We start from the raw sequence: 23,607 nt of genomic DNA, 5'->3' as shown, positions 1-23,607 counted from the left end.
CTGGCAGCCCGAAGGGTCTTCACCGCCCTGGCCGCCCGAAGGGTCTTCACCGCCCTGGCCGCCCAAAGGGTCTTCGTGTGCTTCGCCCTGGCCGCCCGATGGGTCGTCTGCTTCGCCCTGGCCGCCCGATGGGTTGTCTGCTTCGCCCTGGCCGCCCGATGGACTGTCTGCTTCGCCCTGGCCGCCCGATGGACTGTCTGCTTCGCCCTGGCCGCCCGATGGACTGTCTGCTTCGCCCTGGTCGCCGGCTGAGCCATCACCCCCTGTTCTTGTTCCCCTTCATGGTCCTGGCCCTCCCATCCCTCCCTTGGACTTCCCACTTTCCACCTTCCTCTTGGACTCTTGTGTTGTCTTGTGTACTGTCATGGAGCGTCTGGTAGCCGCTCCGTAGAGGGGAGGTTCTGTCACAGTGTCTGGTTGTGTTTCCCCGGGTTATCACTAGAGGTCCTCGTTCTCATGGTGTCATTCACATTAGACTACAATTCCCTGCATTCTGTTCTGTCACTTATCTGATTATTGCACTCAGCTGTTTCCCATCACATTGTTAGTTCTGTGTGTATATAATCCCTGTCTGTGTTAGTGTTTGTTACGGAGTCCTTGTTTAATGTCTGCACACGTCTGTTCCTGTATGCTGCCTGTTCTTGTTCATGTTTTATGTTCTTGGATTGACTTATCTGATTTTTGACCATTTGCCTGGACTGTTGTGAGTACGGATTACCCTTTAATAAATATACCTGCTATTGGATCATCTGTTTCCGTGTGTGATTACGTGACATGCTTGCCATGAAGGTGTTGAAAAATTTTGAGACAGCAGAAGTCATTAAAAGTTGCATTTTCATTTAAATTTGGGGAAACCACTTGAAACATTTGTTGTGTTGAGCTATTTTAATTAATTTTGTTTGATTTGTTCGTTGCAAATAGCTGAAAATCTGTAAATTTTGCAAATATACCTAATTTGCAATAGAGGTTGAATAATTTTGATTACAACTGTATATATATTAAGGTTCCATTTGTGCCAAAAACGAGTCGAGTGCTTTCTGTTTTGTACTATACATTTTCCTTGTCTACAGTCATTGCCTACTTGTACAGATAAATGTATATATGTTGATATGTACGTTCTCTCTTTATGTTGTATTGTTCTGCTGTCTAAACTGTTGTCTCTACTGCAATCTTTATTGTTGTCTTGCTATGTTATACATACTGTTTAATCTGGGAGTTTTTTTCAACACACAACCATTATCAGAGATGCACGCAAATACATTTGGAAATAGGCAAGCTTTGTTTCCGAATGCCCTAAGTAAAGATACGCTATGTAAACCCAGCCAGTATAATCACAATGAAAGAATCCAAACTGCAATATTTAACATATACTGCCCAGCCAAAAAGAAACAAAATAGGCTTTAAATAGGCAAATGATTAAGAGTCTATGACTGGATCGTTATTGCAATGATTATTCAAACATGTTTAATGTTTGGCAACAATTCTTCTAAACCTAATTGATGGAGAGGGGAGCTTTTAATTTCTTAAATAACCATGTTGGAAGACACATCATGGCCATATGACAATGTCAAGATTCATCAGGCTCAAATTGTGAAATAATGTTTGGGAGGCAGCATGAAGAATTTTTCACACAAGAATTGGAACCTCTAGATTGAAACAAATGTTGTGATGCATCAAATGTTAGTGTACTCTCACTCTCAATGCTTTCTTCTGTCCGCTGTCAATCCCACAATGCACCATGAATTGCAGAGGAATGAATTGGAAACGCTTGCTCTGCTCCGCGCCATTGGGCACGCACCGCAAGGACAACAGAAGACGACGACGATAAGGACAACAGAGAAAGACAACAGAGAAAGACAATAGAGAAATATGACAGTAAAGATGACTGTAAAGACAACATAACTAGACTACAGTAAGAAAAAAAACAGTAAGGAGACAGAGAAAGACGACATAAAGAGAGAACATACACATCAACATACTAATTTATCTGAACTAAAAAAAATATAAATTGGACCTAGATAACTGTAGACTGTAGACAAGGACAAATGTATAAACCACAAAGCAGTCAGCTAATTTTTGCCACAAATGGAACCTCATAGTGTAAAACATTATAGTGCTTTCTTGAATTATGCATAAAATGCATTTGAACATATTAAGTGAAAATAATTTTTGCATTTTTCTTATTTATTCATTTTTTACAAAACAAAAAGTAAAAAGAAAATTGTAAATATTCACTTTACATCACTTTGTGACGATTTTTCTGAAAATCATAAACCTTTATTTACAGGTTTAAATTAGATAATTAATCCTGTATTTTTTATTTTTAGGCTTGTGGACCCTACTTTATGTCTTAGTTAGAATGTAGTACTAAAAACACAATATATGCATCATGTAATCTGTAGCATAAATAATTGTATATTGCATTAGTGTTTGCAAAGTAATATCCAGGTATTCTAGATATTCAGTGTATCTTTCACCACATTAAATCTCATTTCAAATGGGCATCACTTTGAGGAAGCTGGGGTAGTTTGAAGTCCACCGTTGCTAGGCTACATGTGGAGCAAGCACAATGTTTTGGCAAGCCTTTTGTCAAATTATGCAAGCGTATAAAAGATTTGCATGGCACGCATGCATTTTTATGGGCCTGTTCAGAAGAATAAAATCACATAAAATCACATAAACTAACTTGCATCCAAAATACTACACAGGTTATACTCACCTAATTCAGACACAGCAGGATTAATCCTGACAGAAGAGGACAGAAGGAGGAGCATCTGAAGTGAACTCCATACAGGACGAGACATGCTAGCCCTCTTCATCTGTGCCTTTCAAACGAAGATAATGGTCCATAGCATCATTCCTCATCTGACCAAATGCATTCATGCACTGCAAGACAAACAAAGTTCTCATACTAATGCAGGATTCAACAAAACTGTTGCATTTCATAATCATTATTCACTAGATTAACAGATATTTTTCTGTCATAAAGTAGCCTAAATATCAAAGATTTCCAAACATACATACTTGTGCTGTGCCTCATTTATTGGTGTGAACGTATCTTCAAAGAACGAGTACAAATCACTAACTCTCACACAGCACAGCAGCACCTCCTCTCTCTCTCTCTCTCTCTCTCTCTCTCTCTCTCTCTCTCTCTCTCTCTCTCTCTCTCTCTCACACTGCATATTCCTATTTTGGTTGTGTTTCATTACCACTATTATCATCACAGCCAGCCTTTGTATACTACAGACCTCTTTACTCTCTTTAATAGACTGAGCACTTTACACCACACAGCAACAAACCCTCCATTTACTGATCGTAACATGAAAAGAGCAAAAGCGCTTTGTACTTAGAGGATCAGTTAGAAAGCTTGTAAGGAAAGGTTTATACCTGAGCACATAAGCTTTCATTGCTACTGTGTCCATGTAGGGTGGTCTTGGTTTAATGCTTCCCTAATATGGCCAGTACATGGCAGAAATGAGTGATGCAAAGATGCTGTAAATATGCTTATATTTCTTTACAGACATTAGAGTCCTCAGTGTATGAATGTGTTTTATGAAGATATCCATAGTTAGATTTTTTTATATAGGATTGTTCTATATTCTATACAGTATTTAATGCAATTTAAAAATTAAGAGTATCCCTTACTTTACTTTTCAAGGGGAAAGTAATTAAATTACAGTAATTAATTACTTAGTAATGCGTTATACCCAACAATGGTACATAACAATTTATGTTTGGATAGGCTTTTAATGTTTAATGTTGTTTATATGTCTATGTGTTGTTTTCAGACAAACATGTACAAATACATAAGTCAACAGAACACCATTGTTGAGTATTTTCTCCTGAAATCTGCAGTTTACCAAAGACCAGAGCCGGCCCGAGGCTTTTGGGGGCCCTAAGAAGAATTTGATTTGGGGGCCCCCTCCCACTACGTGAAGTCACCTGTGCTTGACGAATATTGACACAAATGTCACGCAATAATGATACATTATAAATGAATACAGTGAGGTTATGTATTAATACAAAATAAATACTTAATAGAAAAAGGTGCGTACTCAAATAAAAAAGTTTTAACTTTTACTTCACTCTTTTACTAACTCCTTGAAACTTCTTAAAACAAACTGTCTCAAATCATATAAAATAAATTATTTGCTAAAAAAATTGAAACAAAACTGAGAAATCAGAAACATAAGAGCAAGGGTTCAATGACAATTATTGTTGAAAACTGTAAATAAAATATTATTTCTCAACTGTCTCAATACAGTGTAACTGTCCACAAAATCTTTTATATTATTAGTATTATTGTAACAGACTTTGTTGGATTGTACATGACAGAATCCAACAAAGTCTGTTACTATAATACTGGTAATGATGTACAGGCGCTCGTTGTATGTGTGTATGCAATCTATTTTTCCCCTCGCGGCTTGCCGTAGATAGGAATGGGTCGTGCGCATTTGGTACTGGAGTGTCGCGGGGTTTTGGAGTTAGTGATCTGATCATGTGTGTTATGATAAAGTGGAAAAGAGTTCAAACTGCTATGTTTGTTATTTATTCAAACTGCTAACCTTACACCTAGAAGGTTAAGTTCCCCTGCGGCTATTTTCTCCAACTTAAACCAATACCGTGACTATGCGCAGTTGCGCACGAATTGTCTATGCACTCGCGAGGTGTCTAGATTATGCGCATGACTTAAACGCTGATAGACACAGCAGCAGTTGTTGTCAGGTATATTGATCATGAAATCAGAATTTTCTTGTGTTGAATTATTCATATTAATTCATTCATTTATGTCACTTGTTTAAGTCATCAAAAAAAAAAAAAATTAAACTCGATTGGGGGGCCCCCTGGTGGCCAGGGTGATCAAAAAGAGTTTTAAGGGACACAATTATTGACTGCAGGGGGACTTTAAGATTAGCAGATAAAAACATAATTTTCCATTCCATATAGTTGATTAGAGCTATCTTTAGATCAAAAGCAGACGATTAAAGAGAAAATCAAAAGAAATGGTGAAAAAAAAATTCTAATGATCATCTAATCATTTTTAGAGTTGCTGTTTTGAATACTAATGGTTGGCAAATTTGTAGGGGATGTTTTAGGCTATTTCATGCCTCGGTGGATGATTTTTTTTATTTATAATAAAATTAAGAAACAAATGGAAGAAACTGTGTGCCAGTATTATGTTTGTTATTGCTTAATATTATGTGCTGTGCATCTGTATGAGTTATTCTTTAATGTGCTTTACATGTCATCGAGATCCTCTTTCTTGACTACATAATAATGTTGTAATTAATTTTATCATTACATTTGACATTTTAATCGGTCCAGTCTATTATGATAGTGTACCATGTTGGGAGAGCAGCTGAGTACTCTGAGGCTCCAGCCTTATGACTCATCTGGCATTGGCCATAGACAGCAGGTGGGTGAGCTAATGGGATCTAATGCCAGGAGCCGGGGGTGTGTTTTCTTTAGCCAAACAACACCCCATTAAATGAAGAAGCAGTTTAGCAATTCATTAACATATTTAAAATTTGATCCCCTTACAAATACAACCAAAGCACTCGAGAAGGAGTTTAATTTGTCTGACATTAGACATATGGGTATGGTGGAAAGAGTAAAGAGAAAACTTTAGAATATTGTTTTTATATTTATATAAATGGATCTATAAAGACTGATAACCGGTGTTGGGGAAAGTTACTTTTAAAAGTAATGTGTTTCAATATTGTGTTACTCCCTTAAAAAGTAAATTATTGCGTTAAGTTGTCACTTTTTATGGAAAGTAATGTGTCACATTACTTTTGCCTTACTTTTTCTCACCTGGACTGGGCTTGCTTGTTTGTTTTTTAATAACCAAAAAAAAAGTTAAAACTATTTTTGCCAAATGTTAAAGGCGTGCCCATGAATATGCCTCAGGCTGAAGGAAATGCAAAGTCACGACTGTACTCAGAGGTGGGCACAAATACATCAAAAACTATTTTGTTACAAAATACAAATACTGGCTCATAAAATGTAACAAAATAAAATACAAAATACTGATGTGAAAAATGTATTTAAATAAAATACAAGTAATTAGTATTTTGAAAATACAAAAATACTCCCACAATAATCTTAAGTCTTTTTTTTTATTACTGAAAGGTCAATAACACAAATAGTAGCAATAATACAAATATGAGAAATGTGTAAATTCAAAATGGTGAAGAAGCAAAATAAAAAAGTATGGGCATTTCACTAAACCTCTACAGGGCCTGAAATAGCTCCCTCTGACGTAAATGGCATGTATAGCTAAGTTCACACCAATGGTGTGGTAAGCTGCCCTTAATAGCAAAACGTGTTTGATGTAAGCTACGTAGCCATATTATCACCGTTACTCTACTCGTGCCTTAAAGGACAAGTTCGGTATTTTACACTTAAAGCCCTGTTTTAAGATCGTTTCTGATGAAATAGAACGGTTAAGATTGAAATTTGGAAAAATGCTGCTGTCCCGAGAATTTTCGGTTTCTATGTTTGTTTTACACACGAGACTCTAACTGCCCTGACCCCGTGTGCCTTTTCCATAGTAGAATCGCAATTACTGAAAAACAATAGGATTGATGATTATTTTATACAAAATCAATATCAATATTTCTCATGTAATACGTTTAAAAACGTGTAAAAACTGCAGGTGGTGAACGTTGTATTGTGAACGCTTTACTTGCTTAGCATAGAGATTTCAGTGGAGTTACGACAAACGCGCTGTTTCATAATAGGTAGGGCCTATGATGTCCTTTTATGAATGACAACACAGTGCATTGGTCTCATAAGGCACAATTATTTTCTCTATAATGCCGTTCAGTGTGCAATATGTGTGTGTGTAGACTGTATATTTGTCACAAAACACTTTACCTTAATGCCATTTTTAAGAGTTCAAAACTCATTCACTTCTTGGAGGGAGCCCGGTCTACAGGGTGTCACGTGATTTTCGTGCATCTAACCTGGACATTGCCATTGCCAACATCAGACCGAAAATATGGCAAAATCATTTACTATGGTGATTTTTCTTAAGTATTTAAGTATTTGAAATACTCCAAATACACTCCCTCAAAATATTTTGTTACAAAATACATTTAAATTTTTCCACAACTGCAAAATACAAATTACAAAATACACTAAAGTAATTAAATACGTATTTAAAATACATTTAATTGAAATACTGCCCATGTCTGTAGAGGGCGCAGCTCAAACAAACCTTTCAGCTGTGCTGCCATTCTGGGTCACAGAAGAATAGGACTTAAGACTGTCCCTGTCCCAAATGGCACACTTCATATTAGGGTCTTGTGGACTTGCAATGGCTGCCGTGTGCGTGTGTACGTTAAGTCCATGAGACTGTTGGGTGTCCCATTGTCATTTTAGGTTTCAAAAGGGTGCTCACAATCTGACTTTGCGGTCGATATGCACACTCACTGCTCACTTTTGCCACACCTGCACTGAAGCGAGCTCCGCAGCATGCTTATTCCTTACACCATGAAAGTGTGGACTTGTAAGACCACAAGTGTTTAGGTTGCCATTTGGGACAGGGCCAGCCTCAGCAATAAAAACAAAAAAATGAAGGTGATTTTTGCTTATATGGTTAAGTTGGATCATCAAAGGTCAGCAACAAAGACATTGATTAATAAAGTGAGGTTAAATACATAAAGTATATTTGTATATTTCACATTAATTATTGCAGGTTTATGTAATATTTTGAGTATGCATTCACTGTTTGTTATTTATTTTGAGGAACATTGAATCTGTTTTTGTGCCAGTGAGATGCTTACATTTAGTCTAGAACAGGGGTGGCCAACCCTGCTCCTGGGGTCTATTCCAGAAAGCAAGGTTAACTTACCTTCACAATACCCTGAACTCTCAGTTGATTAACCTAAACCATGCTTACTCGGGGCATGTTGGTTCCAGAAACGCATCCGGGAGTAACATCAGTCAACCCAGACTATATTAACGGTGAACACACAAGACATTCTCAGCAGATCGATGAATCGATGGTTCACCATGGAAACGGACGCTAAGAAAAAGATTTTGTTAATCGCCACCTAATTGATAGTTTTTCAGTCTTGTCGTTTAATCTTCAATTACTGTGAATAAGAATTAGGCCTATACATTGTTTGTTTGAAGCTAATTATATAATAAAAACGTCATGGCGGTATAAGTTTTTTTATGTTTAGAAATTTTGCTTCCATATTGCTTGAAAGGTAAGATATATCACATAATGTATTTTTATTATATAAATTCATTATAGCATAACTTTGCATATAAAATAAATATAAAATAAAAACATTTAAAATAAAAATAATAAATAATAAAATATAATAAACTTGCACTGCACTGAAAAGCGAGCTCTGCAGCATGCTTCTTCCTTACGCCACGAAAAAGTGGACTCGTTTTGAAAATAAATTAAGAAAATAGGACTTAGAAAATAAAAAATCAAATAAACTACAATTTAAATTTAAGATAAAAAAAACGGCAGCTGTGGTTGCCAGAAATTACGGTATAGCAACATTACGGTATCAACACTTGAGGTTTTACAGATTTAATTTAAATTTACAGTAAATAATCTGTATTTCATTAACTGATATAATTTTAATTTACCAATAATAATAATATCTGGTTTGTACCTTTGTAATACACTGACAACCACCGAAAATAGGTAGTGATGAGAAAGTCACATGATGAATCAAATCTCATCACAAGCAGCTTTTCCACATGCTGAGAAGGTAAATATTTGAAGGTACACAGTGTCATTCACACAAATACTAAACACCATCATGGTGTAACGAACTGCTCCGAACTGGTGGCTCTGATGACCATTACATGTGGTAACACACATGACATTAAAAAAAGCAATAAACATTAATTCAACAACATTAGATGTAACATTTAACCCTAATATACATAACTGATTAGAAAAAAACTAAGAAGAAACAGTTATTTCAACGAAAATACAATGTGAAAAGGCATGCATGGAATTCTTCAGATGTCAATTTACAGTTTTTCACTCTAAAATACAGTATACATTGTTCATCAAATGCATGATTAGATCTATTACATTTATTTATCGTACGGAAATATTCTGTTAACCAATTAACAGGTTTTTTTTAAAATCACAATAATTTTTACAGTGTAATATAAAAATAAAATAAACATTAGCTTGTTAAAATCATGCTGTATAATATAATATAATATATATTCATACAGTTGTAATCAAAATTATTCAACCCCCATTGCAAATCAGGTTTATTGGCAAAATGTACAGACTTTCAGCTGTTTGCAAAGAACAAATTAAACAAAAGTAATTGAAATAGCTCAACACAACAAATGTTTCAAGTGGTTTCCCTAAATTCAGCTTAAAATGCAACTTTTAATGACTTCTGCAGTCTCAAAATGATTTATTCCCTTCATGGCAAGCATCCTTAGAACACCCTTTTGCTGTTATGACCTTCTGCAAACGAGATGTATAACCAGAAACGATGGTGGAATCTGAGGTATGCTTGGTCTCATTGTCCTGTTGGAAGGTATAATGATGCCCACGCTTCAGCTTCCTCGCTGACGGCATGACATTTTCTCCGATTTCCTGATACTTCAATGAATCCATCTTGCCTTCCACACGCTGCAGGTTTCCAGTGCCAGAGGATGCAAAGCAGCCCCAGAGCATCACCGAGCACCACCATGCTTAACTGTAGACAGAGTCTTCTTCTCAGCATATGCTTCATTCTTCTTCCTCCAGACACACAGCTGATCCATAGGGCTGAAAAGTTCCAGTTTTCTTTCATCACCCCACAGAACAGAATCCCAAAACTTATTTGGCTTATTTATGTGATTTTTAGCAAATTGGAGCTGACTTTTCTTGTGTTTTTGGGTCAGTAGTGGTGAACGTCTTGGAGTTCTGGCATGCATTTAGTATGCACCTTACTGTGCAGCTGAAACCTCAGTGCCTGTTGCCACCAAGTCTTGCTGCTGGTCTTTTGCAGTTACTCTTTTGCGGGTTTTTCTGAACCTGCCTTCTCAGAAATCTGGTTGCAGACGTTTATAACTTTTCTGCCCTGTCTAGGTAGTGTTCCTTTAACTTTGAACTTGTGAACTTTGCTTCCAACTGTGTCTCTAGGAACATCTATCTTTTTGTATCCTGTTCCCTGTTTGTGAAGGGCGATGATATCTTCTCTTAACTTTTTGGACAATTCTTTTGACTTAGCCATATTTCTAACATGCAGTCAAATGTGGCACTCAACAAACCTAGCCATTTCAGATATTTCACATGTTCTAGCTCAAGCAAACCTGGTGCAACTAATGAAGCCCTTGATTAGTTGCATCAGGCGTGCTTGAGATACACCTGTTTTGCATATTTGTGCTGTAGTGAGGAACTCTGAGGAAGTCATTAAAAGTCACATTTTCAGTCGAATTTGGGGATACCACGTGAAACAAAAGCTGAGGTTATCCGCTTAGTTACACTTAAACATACCCAGGCATGTCACATATAACCTGCTTTCTGGAGGGCTACCTCGCAGACTTCAGTTACAACCCTGCTCCAACACACTTACCTGTTATACCATGGACACCTTGATTAGCTGGTTCAGGTTGGATTAGGGTTGGAGCTGAACTCTACAGGGAGCAGGGTTGGAGACCCCTGATCTAGAACTACAAAAACCATCATGTTTACACATCGCACGCAACAGCTCTGCACCTTACTCACGATTACTCTCAAATTGTGGACAGGAAAGGAGTCAGTCAATAAATAGGAAAACAAAATAACTTGCTTTTTACTTATTTGAAAAGGTTACTGAAAAAGTTACTGGAAGTTAATGGATCACTTAATCTATTAACTCAATCTATTGCATCTGACTTTGCACTGACTGCTTGACACTAATTATGAATCCAATCATTTTCCAGGTAGACAGTAAATTGTGAGTAAATCTCTTTCGCCAAGGATCTTGTAAATTTTTCAAAGTACACAATGTTTCAACATTTTAACCGTTTTCATTGATATTGAAACTAAACAAAAATATCCTTTTCATAGCTGTAAACAGTTATTTTAGTTGTATATACTGTCAAAAATTCTGTTAATTGTATAATGTATTTGCATGTCAATATTTGTACATCCACATGAAAAATGATTACATTACAGTGCCAAGTGGAGGCTTCATATGTATTGAGTCATTGAAAACTATAGTCTATTGATGCTTGTACACAGCATTGTACACAATTAAAAAGAAATTTAAAAAAATGGAACTATAGGCCAAAATAACGATTTCAACTGTCGAACCCTATTTAGGGATATGTTGGAATTCTGTAATTTTATGTTAAGTAGATAGACGTCTGTGTTGTATACTAGCGCATACTGTATGTTTTCTTTTTGCATATATGTTTAAGAATTGTACAGCGCATTGGTCAACTACATGTTGTTTTAAAATTGTGCTTAATAAATAAATTGCCTTGCCTTTAACAATTGCAAAAATACTGCACTTACCCATGCAGAGCAGAAGTGTTAAGCCTCAGTGCAGCATCTCTGTCAGTGAATGCTTGCCAATGTGTGTCTTCTGGTTCATCAATGCAACAGGCTTGATCTAATGATGGAGCAGCAGACACACATACACACAGATGGGCTGTGTCACGTAACCTGGAGAACAGAGCACCACCCCTCCACAGCCAGGAACAATACGAGAGGACTAAGCACCACTCTGCATGTGTTCAGACACTGTGCAAAATGAATGAGGCCACAAATATAAAACTAAAACATGCAGTTTGAGAAAAATGAGAACAATTGTGTTTCAATTCCCTCATAATGGTTATTCATAAAAGGTGTCCACAAGTCTAATAGCGTTTGTTGTACGCATTGGCATAAATCATTTCACACCTGTATGTGTGTTTGGTTGCATGTGGCATGATTAATTATATTATACCATGGGCTATATTTAAAGCTGTAAAATATATTTCGCTTAAAATACCAATAACTTAAAAATAGTGATTTGTTACATACACATATGTGTTTTATATTTGTGTATTTTTGGGGGGGTGGGGGTCTGGACTATATTTCTGATATGCTTCAAAATTGGTTTATTCAAACATACTTTTACACTTCATATTAGAGCTGGTTAAAAAATCACAGAAAGGGAAAAAATACATTTTAAGTACTAAATGTTAACTTGCTGAGTTTCAGTAAAGACCATAACATTTACTTTTAATTAAAATTAATTAACATTTACAAGTTCAACTGCAGTGAATTCATCTGTGAATCTAATCTTAAGTTTCAATGTAAACAGTCAGAAAGAAAAAGTTAGCAGAAACAAAAAGATTGATTTTACAACATGCAATTTTAGGAATATACATAGAAAGTTATCAACTACCATGGGTTTCAGTCTTTGCGCATGTAAATCAGCTTTATTTCTTTTATCAATTCAGCACAATCAGATGTAAATTAAAGTACAAATAGCCTGATTTCTAATCTATGCAAGAGGGTGATTTTAATTAACTGAACAAAGGCTAGTTTTGTTGGCTACTGTGATATTTGCAGTGTGGAACATCAAACACACAAAGTCTGCTCTAAATCATTTCATGTTGCTACAGTAATTATCAGTGAGAAGCTACCTCTTCATGTGCTGAACACAAACAAAATCAACAGAGAAAACATCTTTGGCAAGACCACAAGCTGTGGTTTCATTCTTATTTACATTTTCAATCAGAAGGACTTGTCATGGATGCTCTTTAATCCACATATGTCTAACAAATCAGCTAATAAAGATGACAAGACAGCAAATCATCACATAATAAAGTGTTATGTATATTTATATTTAGTCATTATTCACAGTGTAACGCTGTGGGCTATGTCTGGATTCCTGACACACTCAGCTCAATACAGGCCCGGTTTCACAGACATGGCTTAGATTAAACCAGTAGGCTTTAGTTAAATTGGGGCATTTAAGTAGCTTTTATAAAGCTTTTATAAACGTGCCTTAGAGAAAGAAAAACAAAGCATTACTTGTATGCATCTTGAAACAAAACAATGGCACTGATATATTAATTTAAGATATTTTAAGTGCAAGTTTATTTCAGTTGAAACAACTCAAACATGCATTTTAGTCTGGGACTAGTCTGTGAAACCAGGGGATAAAGTCTCTCACAAGTGAATCTCATTTATTCACCCCTTACATGATTTTATAGTTAACAAATACAACCTTACTATGAACATTAATATTCACAAATCGAAATTAGCCTGAGCTTTCCTGTTGGATTTGAATATGTCCATATCTACATGATAAGAGTCCAAATCCAAATAAGCCCTGACAGAACCAGAAGAATTTCCTGTGGGAAATATAAATTAGCACTGGCATGAAGATGTGGCAAGCAGAAAGCTTGTTCTAACATGAGATGAGTCTCTGCGCTTAGACCTGAAAAACATCATACAGTATCTCAGTTTGTATCATTTAAGGGCCAGTCTGCTTTGATAACACATTTACTGACTATAACATAACATGGACTCAAGTGTTGGGCAGAAATAAGTTTTACAAACGGAAAAGTAATATAACTAGTGTAACAAATTACTGTTGCCAGGAAGTTATAAGTAAAGTAATAATATTACTTTTAAAATGAGTAATAAATAAAATAAAACTTGAGTAGAGCCAAATACTGCTGTTAAGTTACTTGTTTGTAAGTCCATATTCATGGTAACAATGCACATTATAACTATACTGCACTGGTTCAATATATTTGTCAGTTGACAAAGCAGCAAATACAATTCATCACACATGGCAACATCACGTAAGAAAGCTTTTCAGATTAATAGTGCTGAAAAGGTTTATCTTACCATTCTTAATCCATTCATTCCATGCATGTATCTGGTCACTATCATGATCCACAGTAGACGCTGTGTGCACATAAACTCTTTTAATAAACTGCAGAAAAAAAATCGTAAAAAAAAAAATAATACACCTACTCATACTTTCATATTTAATATCAAAGGACGCTACTGATTCATGACATGAACATTTTGACATTATTCTCACCATGCGAGTGATCCAGAAGCAGTTTCCTCAGCTCTCTCAGTGTCTGGGTGAGGTTTTTCAGTCTGTGATGTAAGTACGCATTCTCCTCCCTCAGAGTGTGAATTGTATCTTGAAGCTCATATGAAAAGTTCATTCGTGGTGTAAAAGACATGGTCAACAAAATAAGACCCAGATGCACTGAAAACATCTTTCTCTATATGTAGAAGCTGTTGCACACTTCTTTCAGCCAACTGATTCTTGTGTAGCCCGCACATGCATGACAAAAATCACTTAGAGCCGATGCGTACATTTAGAAATCAATCCAATTCTCATGCACCATTTATTTGGGTCTCAATACAAGCTGTAAGGACACACTGTTCTATATACAAAGCTCTTTTTAGGTTAACTAGTGTGAAAGAAAAATGTGAAAGCCTTTCAATGTAATGTGGTTTACTTTATGTCAGGCATGAATCTAACATTGGTTTATATTCTTTAGTAGCTTTTTTGAACAATATCCCTTACATAGGAAGACTGGGCCTAATTTTTTAATCCAAGGTATATATTTTTTTTAATTCTTCAGTTTTTTGTGTGGTAATATACCTCACCACCCAAAAAAAACCACACAAAAAAAACTTTTTTTGCTCAGGAGAAGTCATACACTTTATTTAGCACACATGCTTTTGGGGTCATGTTGTCACAATTTGACCTTGCCATTCATCTGTTTAAGGCTATTTAACCCCTTAATTGTCACTCTTGGCGCTCTTTTTATTTGTCGCATTTTTTCATACCACATAATTTAGTAGTTAGCATTAATTAGGTAGCTATCATTCTAAAGCTTATAAGTACTCAAAATTCATCCTGTGAAAACTATTTTGAAATTGGACGTTGCATTACCATGTAAACTGCACTCTAAACTCTTTTTTACCTCTACAGATAAAATGTTGTCGGGATAATACCGGTTCACGTGGCTACGCGAAAGCGATCAAAAAAATTCTGTATTAAAATTTTTTCAAGGCTTGTACCTTGGAACCTATTTCATTGTTTGCGTTCTCGAGCCACCAGGCACTGTTTTGTGCAAATGAGAGGCCGGATCGCTTTAAGGGTTTTCTGTTAGAGCGCGGTGTCGTGTTGCCGGCCCCTAAGTTAATAACTGATCGTTGCAAAACTAATCAAAACTAATCAAAACTAACTTTGGCTGGACAATAACTTTATTCGAGAGCTGCTGTAAACCAAAAACAATCTGTTAATTTCCTATTATCAATGTAAAGCTGCTTTGAAACAATCTTTATTGTTAAAAGCGCTATATAAATGAAGGTGACTTGACTTGACTAACGGCCCCCCCCCCCCCCCCCCTAGTGGGCGGTGTCAGGTTTCATATTACAAAATGTATTTTAACTACTTTATAATCAAAACCTTGTCTAATCTTGACACAACACATGTCATCGGAAAGGTCTTGAGTCTCAAAGTTCCATATTTTGTGAGAAGTGATATTTAGACAGAAATGTATTAATTTGTTTCAAGAGAATGCATAAAAAACACAATGGAATGTGGGTGACACCCGGTGGAAATTTTTGATACAGCGCCTCAACAAAATCTCACAGTAATTTTAATTTGTGTGACATCAACTTAAAATATGGAACACAACTTGGCTGGCTTTGATTTTATAGTAATTTTTAAGTAAAAATTAGTTTGTAAAATATGTATTTTATATTTAAAAAATGTAAAAATGTAAATGTTATTTAAAAAATAAATATTTAGTACAGTACATTTGATTTAGAGTAAATTAAAACTTCCATAGCTTTCGCTTTAGTAATAATCTGGTGAGTGTCTTCTTTAAAACAAGACCAAATTTAGGTCTATACTATATTCCAAACCATTCTTCAATTACAACCAGTTTGGATAGTAGGCCTACATTTTCATGTCTTCTCAAAAAGGGGGTTGACAGTGGAAAGGTTAATGGCTTTTCAGCAAAATATAGGCTAAACATTATGAAACGCATAATGATTCATAAGAAAGCAAATCATTAAATGTATCTGTTTGGTAATTCATAATTATAATTAATGAATTGTATAAATTGTATTACAACAAGTAGAACCCCCTGCCCTCCCCTCCTACTGCTAGAGGAAAACATTTGTGTAGACATGAAATAACTTAAGTACATTTTTAGTATAGCAGGCTATATCTTTAGTGAAAACTACCCCCAGTCTTTCTTACATGTTAGGCTAAGAATGTAGGCCTAGTACAGCAAGTAAGTAGGCATTATTATATATACTGTGCAAATACCAGGTTTTTATGTTTTATATCACAGTAACGTACCAATTGTAAATATACTTTATTTCTAAATATGTCCTGGATATATAAATATATGGCGTCTACCTGGGCAGTCTTTTATGTATTTATTCATCGAAATGTAACTTATTATTATTTATTTATTTATTTATTGGGCAGGATTTAGATAACGTTTTTTAACTTTTTTTTTTTTTTTTTGGCAACATTGCTACCAGCAACCAGCAACCAGCATCCCATATGCCAGCAACCATAGACAGTAAAAGAAAGCAACCAGCCAGCAACATTTCACAGAAAGTAGAGTAGGAAGTGTTTAATAATCATTTCCGGGTAAGGTTCATGGTCAAATAGAATCCAACATGGCTGCTCACATGTCCAGATTGAGGGGCTGGAGCCGAGCGCAGAGGTTTGGTCTAAATGTATAAGTTATTTAAGCACTGTAATGAAGTGTGTTGTATGTATAGAGCCGTTTCCACATGTTTGTTCTGACTTTATAAATTAATACATATTAGGTATTCTGTCTACTTTATAAAATCGTTAGAGCGTTAATGTGCGTGTGATTAACTTCGAAATCTCGCGTGCTTTCCCTGGCGTTTCGGTAATTAAACTGAATTGACAGCAAATATTAGCCTACATTAGCCAGTGTGGAGTTGTTGTTATTTTTATTTTTGCTCATGTGAGATACCTGTAAAAGCAAAGTAGTTTTACTCTCAGTATATTAAATTTAATTCAATTCACGTTTATTTGTATAACGTTAGCGCTTTTCACAATACACATCATTTCAAAGCAGCTTTACAGAAAGTGCATTACAATTTACAGAGTCCATATTACAGTTTTTATGTTATCAGAGGTAACTGTCATTTATTCTGCATGTATTTCAGAAATGAACTTATACAAAATCACAGTTAGCTAAGAAATGTATTAATTCAAACAATGTAATAATTTAATTAAGAAACAATGAGCTCATTGAAGTAATGAATACTTGTTTAACAAATGAATATGACATTTTAAAAAATGTAGCATTGGTGCATGTTGATTCAGAGTTTTCGTTATCTGAAATCTAAGCAGGAGTTGGCGTCGTCTCTTCATATGTGTTGGGCATCTGAAGTATATGATTATTGCTAAATGTCTGTGTCCTGCAGGTATGGCATCGCAGTATGTAGACCTTACAGCAGTGGCAGTGCGTATCCCAATGTGTCCCTGTCAGCGCCTCTGCCCGGGATTCCAAAACCTGTCTTTGCTTCTGTGGACGGCCATGAGAAACACGAGACTAAAATCACCACCTTAGAAAATGGACTCAAAGTTGCATCGCAGAACAAATTTGGTCAATTCTGTACTGTTGGAAGTAAGTAAAATGTGTAGCAGATACTTTGATGTTGTTTGATTCTAATGAGCTGAACCAGATACCAAGTGTTTTATTTCACCTGTTTGTTTTTAGTTTTAGTAAATTCAGGCTCGCGTCATGAAGCAAAATATCCCAGTGGAATTGCACACTTTTTGGAAAAGCTTTCCTTTTCTGTAAGTCTGTCAATGATTATGAGTTGGACTACTACTGATGCTGTTTTCATTTTTAGTGCACAAACCAACTCATTCTTCTTTACTGTAAGTCTACAGCCCAGTTTGGAAGTAAAGATGAAATACTCCTAACACTTGAGAAACATGGAGGCATATGTGACTGCCAAACATCCAGGTCTTGCATTTCTTTTTTTATTTTAGTCCAAAGTGAATTGTTTTTCAATGCTGTTTTGATTCTTTTCTGTTTACCTCATGCTTAATTTCTTTCTGTCATTTAAAGAGACACAACAATGTATGCGGTTTCAGCTGAAGTGAAGGGTCTAGAAACTGTGGTGAACCTCCTGTCAGATGCAGTTCTACAGCCCCGTTTATTAGGTGAGCATCTGAAAAACAACTAATTATTTGAATCTTTGACAGGGTTAAATAGTCTACCAGTCAAAAGTTTGGAATATTTTTATTTTTGATAGACGTCTCTTATTGCTCACCATAGCTGCAGTTATTTGATCAAAAATACAGTAAAAACAGTAAATCGTAAAATATTATTACACATTAAAGTGCCCCTATGATGCTTTTTCAGATAATACATTTTATGCATTGTGTAATATAGCTGTTTGTGAATGTAAAAGGTCAAAGTTTTAAAGATCAAAGTGCATGATAAATATTGTCTCCCCCAAAAAAAGAGAATAGATTCTGAACTGCAGAAGCGATTCGTCAGCAATTCCAGTCTCACTTCTGTAATCTACATGCCTACACATTTGCATAAACAATAATTATAATAATAATAATGAACTTCAGTTCTGGAAAGTGTTGCCAGATTGGACTGGTTTCAAACATCATTTGTGTTGCGCTTTTACTTCAAACAGAACCATATGTCTTTCTTGAAGAATTCTTGAACATAATGCAAAACTTAGCACAGTCAAAACTGATTAATTGTGAATCCAAACCTCTTTTCATCAGCTGCCAGGGACGAGTAGAGTGATGTTTGGATGGTTTAAAAATTGCACATGTCGTGATCAGGGCAGTGTGGACATGACGATGGAAAAGAGTGGTCCCATATTCGATTTCAATTAAGTCATTCAACTGTGCTCTCAGAGTTATGTATTTATAAAGAGCCTTCCAGTCATTGTTCATCACAGCTGTAATCCACATTTTAAGAGTTGGGCCACTCTCCCCCTCTTTACTGTAGATATTCAACTTACTGTATATTTATGCTATTTTGGCATAGCAATCAGTTGAATCAGTAATGGTAATAGACATTTCGTTTCCAACATGTGCTGTAAGCGGTAGACCAATCACAACAGACGGCACCGTCTGACCAATCAAAGCAGAGTAGGCTCTTGGAAAGGAGTCGTTTGATACATGTGCAATGTATATTATGAGAAAAATTAAAGTGTTTTTTGACCTTTGATGCATGTAAACCTGTTGTCGGAGACCTCTGAAACTAAATTAGGAATCTTTAAAATTGCTTAATAGGGGGACTATTATTTTTATAATGTTAATAAAAAAATGTATCACGGTTTCCACAAAATTATGCAATCAATAATATTTAATAACTGCACCACATCAGCATATTAGAATGATCTCTAAATGATCAGTTGACAGTCGTGGCCAAATGGTGAGGGAGTCAGACTGGTGACCCGAAGGTTGCCTTAATTCTGCAGGAAATGACTGAGGTGCCCTTGAGCAAGGGACTTAACCCCCAATCACAGCAAAAATGACTGGCGTGTGCGTGTTGGCCTTCACCATATCACTTTCATTCATCATGTGACACTGAACACTAATTCAGATGTGAATTAGCTTATTAGGAATAAATTACATCTTAAAATATATTAAAATAGAAAATTTATTTTAAATTGTAATAATATTTCAGAAAATATAGCTTCTTACTGTATTTTTGATTACAAAAAATGCTTTGAGCATAAGGGACCTCTTTCAAAAACCTTGTTAAAAAATCTTAATTATTCCAAACTTTTTACTGGTAATATAACTTTATGATATTTTCTTCAGATGAGGAGATTGAGATGACCAGAATGGCTGTTCGGTTTGAGTTGGAGGATCTGAACATGAGACCTGACCCGGAGCCTTTACTAACAGAAATGATTCATGCCGTATGACCACTTCTACAAATATCAATACCTTGCTGTAGATCATTGAATTGAGTTTGTAAGTCCTATTTTATTGTCTTTTCAATGTTTAGGCAGCATACAGGGGCAACACCGTGGGCCTACCTCGCTTTTGCCCTGCCAACAATGTTGAGAAGATCGACAAGAGGCTGCTTCATAAGTACCTGCAGAGCTATTACTGCCCGGAGCGCATGGTGCTGGCCGGGGTTGGGATTGAACATGAGCAGCTTGTTCAGTGTGCCAGGAAGTATCTCCTAAATGTTAAACCTGTATGGGGCGTGAGCACACCTGCCAACGTCGACCTGTCTGTAGCACAATACACGGGCGGCATTGTTAAGGTGAGCACCTTTTTAAAGGCTGTGACACACCTAGCTGACGTCAAAGAACTAACAGTGATAAAAAGCTGACTGTTTTGTCGCCTCCCATTGCCTGCATCTGTGCCTAAAAGTTGCACCTGAAGACACCAAAAGAACTACAGGTGACTGCCAACTAGCATGTGCATTCTGCGCCTGTGTGCAAGGAAATAACAATGTATATGTCATTCAAATAGGGAAACCCGAAACTAGGACTGCAGATATACAAACTGTAAACAAAGCGGTGCCATTTTAAATATCAGTCATGCTGATCACTTCTTCATTCCAGGTGGTTCATGTTGTTATGAAAATGTCTGCATATTGAATGCTCAGGTAAGATGATGTAAAATTAGAACAGACTCTGTGCTATATGCTCTGTTTACTTTAATCCTCATGCACTGACACTTTCGCTAACCTGAACAGCCAATCAGAGCGATCTTTCTTACCGACGACCCTGACAGAGATTCAACATGAAAAAGCTAACCCATTGCCGACCGACGGCATGGTGTGTCACAGCCCAAAGAACAGCAGAATTTTAAAGATTCCCGAATTACTTTAGCTAAGCTTTTTGTCTTATATCAGATGGAGAAGGACATGTCCGATGTGAGTTTGGGTCCGACACCCATTCCAGAACTAACGCACATCATGATTGGGCTGGAGAGCTGCTCCTTTTTGGTTTGTTACACATATTAAATCAAATCAGTTCAATTTCACACTTGCTGAAATTGGTTGTGTGTTTATATAAGTCTTTTTTTGTGACTGACTGATAGGAGGATGACTTCATCCCCTTTGCAGTCCTTAATATGATGATGGGAGGCGGAGGGTCCTTCTCTGCCGGAGGGCCAGGAAAAGGCATGTTCACCCGTCTCTACCTTAATGTGCTCAACAGGTGCGGCATCCTCTCTTTATGCTCTGAAACTGCTGTTTTATGGTGAACAGTTTTTAGCAATCCGTTGTCGTTTGGACAGGCATCACTGGATGTACAATGCTACTTCGTACCACCACAGCTATGAAGATAGTGGTCTTCTGTGTATCCATGCAAGTGCAGACCCTAGACAGGTACTGTAGTTAGGTTTAGGTGATAAATATTACTACAATACACTGTATTTTTTTTAACTAATCATCTTTTTAGGTGCGAGAAATGGTGGAGATCATTACAAGGGAGTTTATTCAGATGACTGGGACAGCAGGAGAAGTAAGACCTTCCTTTGTTATTTGTTTCTCACTCTGAATTTGTTGCAGTTTTTTGCATTGCATTGTTGCAAATCTCTCACTTGTGCAGATGGAGCTAGAGAGAGCCAAGACACAACTGAAATCCATGCTCATGATGAACCTGGAGTCTCGTCCCGTCATTTTTGAAGACGTAGGTCGACAAGTACTGGCGACAGGCAAGAGGAAGCTGCCGCATGAGCTGTGTGAGCTCATCAGTAAGTGTTGATGATACTGCAGAGTAAAGCCTATATGAACTCATTATTTAGCTTGAAAATGTATGTTTAATACTTAAACTACCTTTCAAAGTGTTTGGGGTCAGTGAATATATATATTTTTTAAAGAAATTCAGCAAGGATGCAGTGAATTGATTCAAAGAAACAGTAAAGACATTTATAATCTTTCAAAAGATTTCCATTTCAAAGGAATGGCAAGAAATTCAAAAGAACGGCATTTATGAAAGAATCATGATTTCCAAAAAGATATAACGCAACTGTTTTCAACATCGATAATAATAAGAAATGTCTCTCGAACATCAAATCAGTATATTAGAATGATTTCTGAAGGATCATGAAGACTGGATTAATGATGCTGAAAATCCAGCTTTGCCATCACAGGAACGTATGACATTTTATATGGTTATTTAAATGATTATATTTCTCAATATTACTGTTTTGCAATATTTTTATAAAATAAATTCAGACTTGGTAATCACCTTGGTAAAGTGACTTAAAAAAAACTTTTGAAGGGTAGTGTGCTTTCTTGACTGAATACATTACTTGGCTTGAATGTGTAATATCAGTATCAAACTATTCACTTGTTCTTTCCTGGAGACATCTCTGTGGAAAAAAAATCAATTAACAATTTCTGTGTTTTAGGTAATGTTACGGCCAGTGACATCAAAAGAGTTACAGCAAAAATGCTGCGTAGTAAGCCTGCGGTAGCTGCGCTGGGAGATCTGACGGAGCTGCCCTCGTACGAGGACATTCAAGCCGCTCTCTCGAGTAAAGATGGACGTCTGCCTCGCATATACCGCCTGTTCCGATAGGGGAGCGACGGCTGACGCCATCTAGAGACAAATAGGAGCACTGACCCAACAAATATTGTTCTTGACTGGAATTTAAGTGCAATGCTTAGAAGGACTGTCTGTGGTTGCATTTCATCTATATAGTGATTCAAAGGTGACTTTAAAGAGATAGTTCAGCATTTACTGAACTAATATTCTGTCATTTATTCACCTTCATGTCATTCCAAAACGGTTGACTTTTTCTGTGGAACATAAAAAATGTCCCCAACATTGTTTGGTTCCCAACATTTTTCAAAATATCAAATTTTCTGTGACGCAGAAGAAAGAGGGTCAAACTGGTTTTGAATGACATGAGAGTGAGTAAATGACAGCATTTTCATTTTTGTGTGGAGAATCCCTTTAAATTTTAAATGCTGATTTGATGGCTGTTCAATTCCACACCCCCACATTGATTTTCTGCATGATTTTGTTTGAACCCATCACGTGTTGAAAGTGAATGTTATTTGCCTCAATAAGTGGACTTTCCTATTCCATTTTTTCACGTCTGCATTGCTGTTGATAGGCTGTGCTCTTCTGTGTAAAACTGGGCAAACCAGAAAGATATTTCTCACGTTTTCTTTTCACAAAGCTCTATAAAACGTATCTTTTAGTTAGGTGTTAGATATTAAAATATATAATCAGAATGACAGAAACTGCACTTACCATAGCAGTGAAAACCGACCCATCAACGAATGGTCTAAAGTGTATATAAGCCCTACTGCTCTTGCTAAATCACTGTTAACATGACCACCCTAACCCAATTATTGTCATTATCCCTTTATGTTGGTTTGCCCTGAAATAACATATTTATTCCCTTGCACTTCAGTTTACAGTTATATTTTTCCATTGCTGCTCATTATGATGGCAATGGGTGAATCTGACATCTATAGGAAAAAAAGTAAAGTTTGGATCTTTTCTATTTTTTGGCTTTCAATGCATTGGATTAAAGCTTTCAATGTATTGAATATGCAGCAATCTGTTCCTTGGCTTGTGTCTGAATAACCTTTTTGCTGTCAAATGTGTGCTACTGTGCTTAAAACAAAATCATAAGAAAT

The 23,607-nt window shown here is 36.3% G+C and overlaps 2 protein-coding genes across 5 annotated transcripts in view; one reads left to right on the top strand and one right to left on the bottom strand.

The window, feature by feature from the left end:
• LOC143739358 (titin) overlaps positions 1-14,156 on the bottom strand; it is a 50,753-nt gene extending 36,597 nt beyond the window's left edge. Inside the window, exons 1-4 of one of the 4 annotated variants that reach the window (XM_077231803.1) lie at positions 14,022-14,156; positions 13,823-13,882; positions 11,489-11,585; positions 2,720-2,886 (exon numbers count right to left, since the gene is read on the bottom strand). In XM_077231803.1, the coding sequence (XP_077087918.1) occupies positions 2,720-2,819 (100 nt within the window). In that variant the 5' untranslated portion in view covers positions 2,820-2,886; positions 11,489-11,585; positions 13,823-13,882; positions 14,022-14,156. Of the gene's footprint in view, positions 1-2,719; positions 2,887-3,024; positions 3,120-11,488; positions 11,586-13,822; positions 13,883-14,021 lie in introns of those variants that run through there. The other 3 variants (XM_077231806.1, XM_077231804.1, XM_077231805.1) reach the window with 3 other exon arrangements.
• A 2,446-nt stretch (positions 14,157-16,602) lies between these two features.
• On the top strand, positions 16,603-23,517 carry pmpca (peptidase, mitochondrial processing subunit alpha). The gene is made up of 13 exons (XM_077231842.1): positions 16,603-16,692; positions 17,429-17,631; positions 17,725-17,804; positions 17,894-17,976; positions 18,082-18,176; positions 19,809-19,909; positions 19,999-20,262; positions 20,860-20,952; positions 21,048-21,166; positions 21,246-21,336; positions 21,410-21,472; positions 21,560-21,704; positions 22,365-23,517. The coding sequence occupies exons 1-13, from the start codon at positions 16,646-16,648 to the stop codon at positions 22,532-22,534; spliced, it is 1,554 nt and encodes a 517-aa protein (XP_077087957.1). The 5' UTR covers positions 16,603-16,645; the 3' UTR covers positions 22,535-23,517.
• The last annotated feature ends 90 nt before the right edge of the window (positions 23,518-23,607 follow it).

The sequence above is a fragment of the Siphateles boraxobius genome, unplaced genomic scaffold (assembly GCF_051911475.1).
Source record: "Siphateles boraxobius isolate OS27281-9 unplaced genomic scaffold, OSU_SipBor_1 16, whole genome shotgun sequence".
Taxonomy (NCBI): Eukaryota; Metazoa; Chordata; class Actinopteri; order Cypriniformes; family Leuciscidae; genus Siphateles; species Siphateles boraxobius.
The sequence above is the reverse complement of the archived record's forward strand: the minus strand, read 5'-3'. Positions and strand labels throughout refer to the sequence as shown.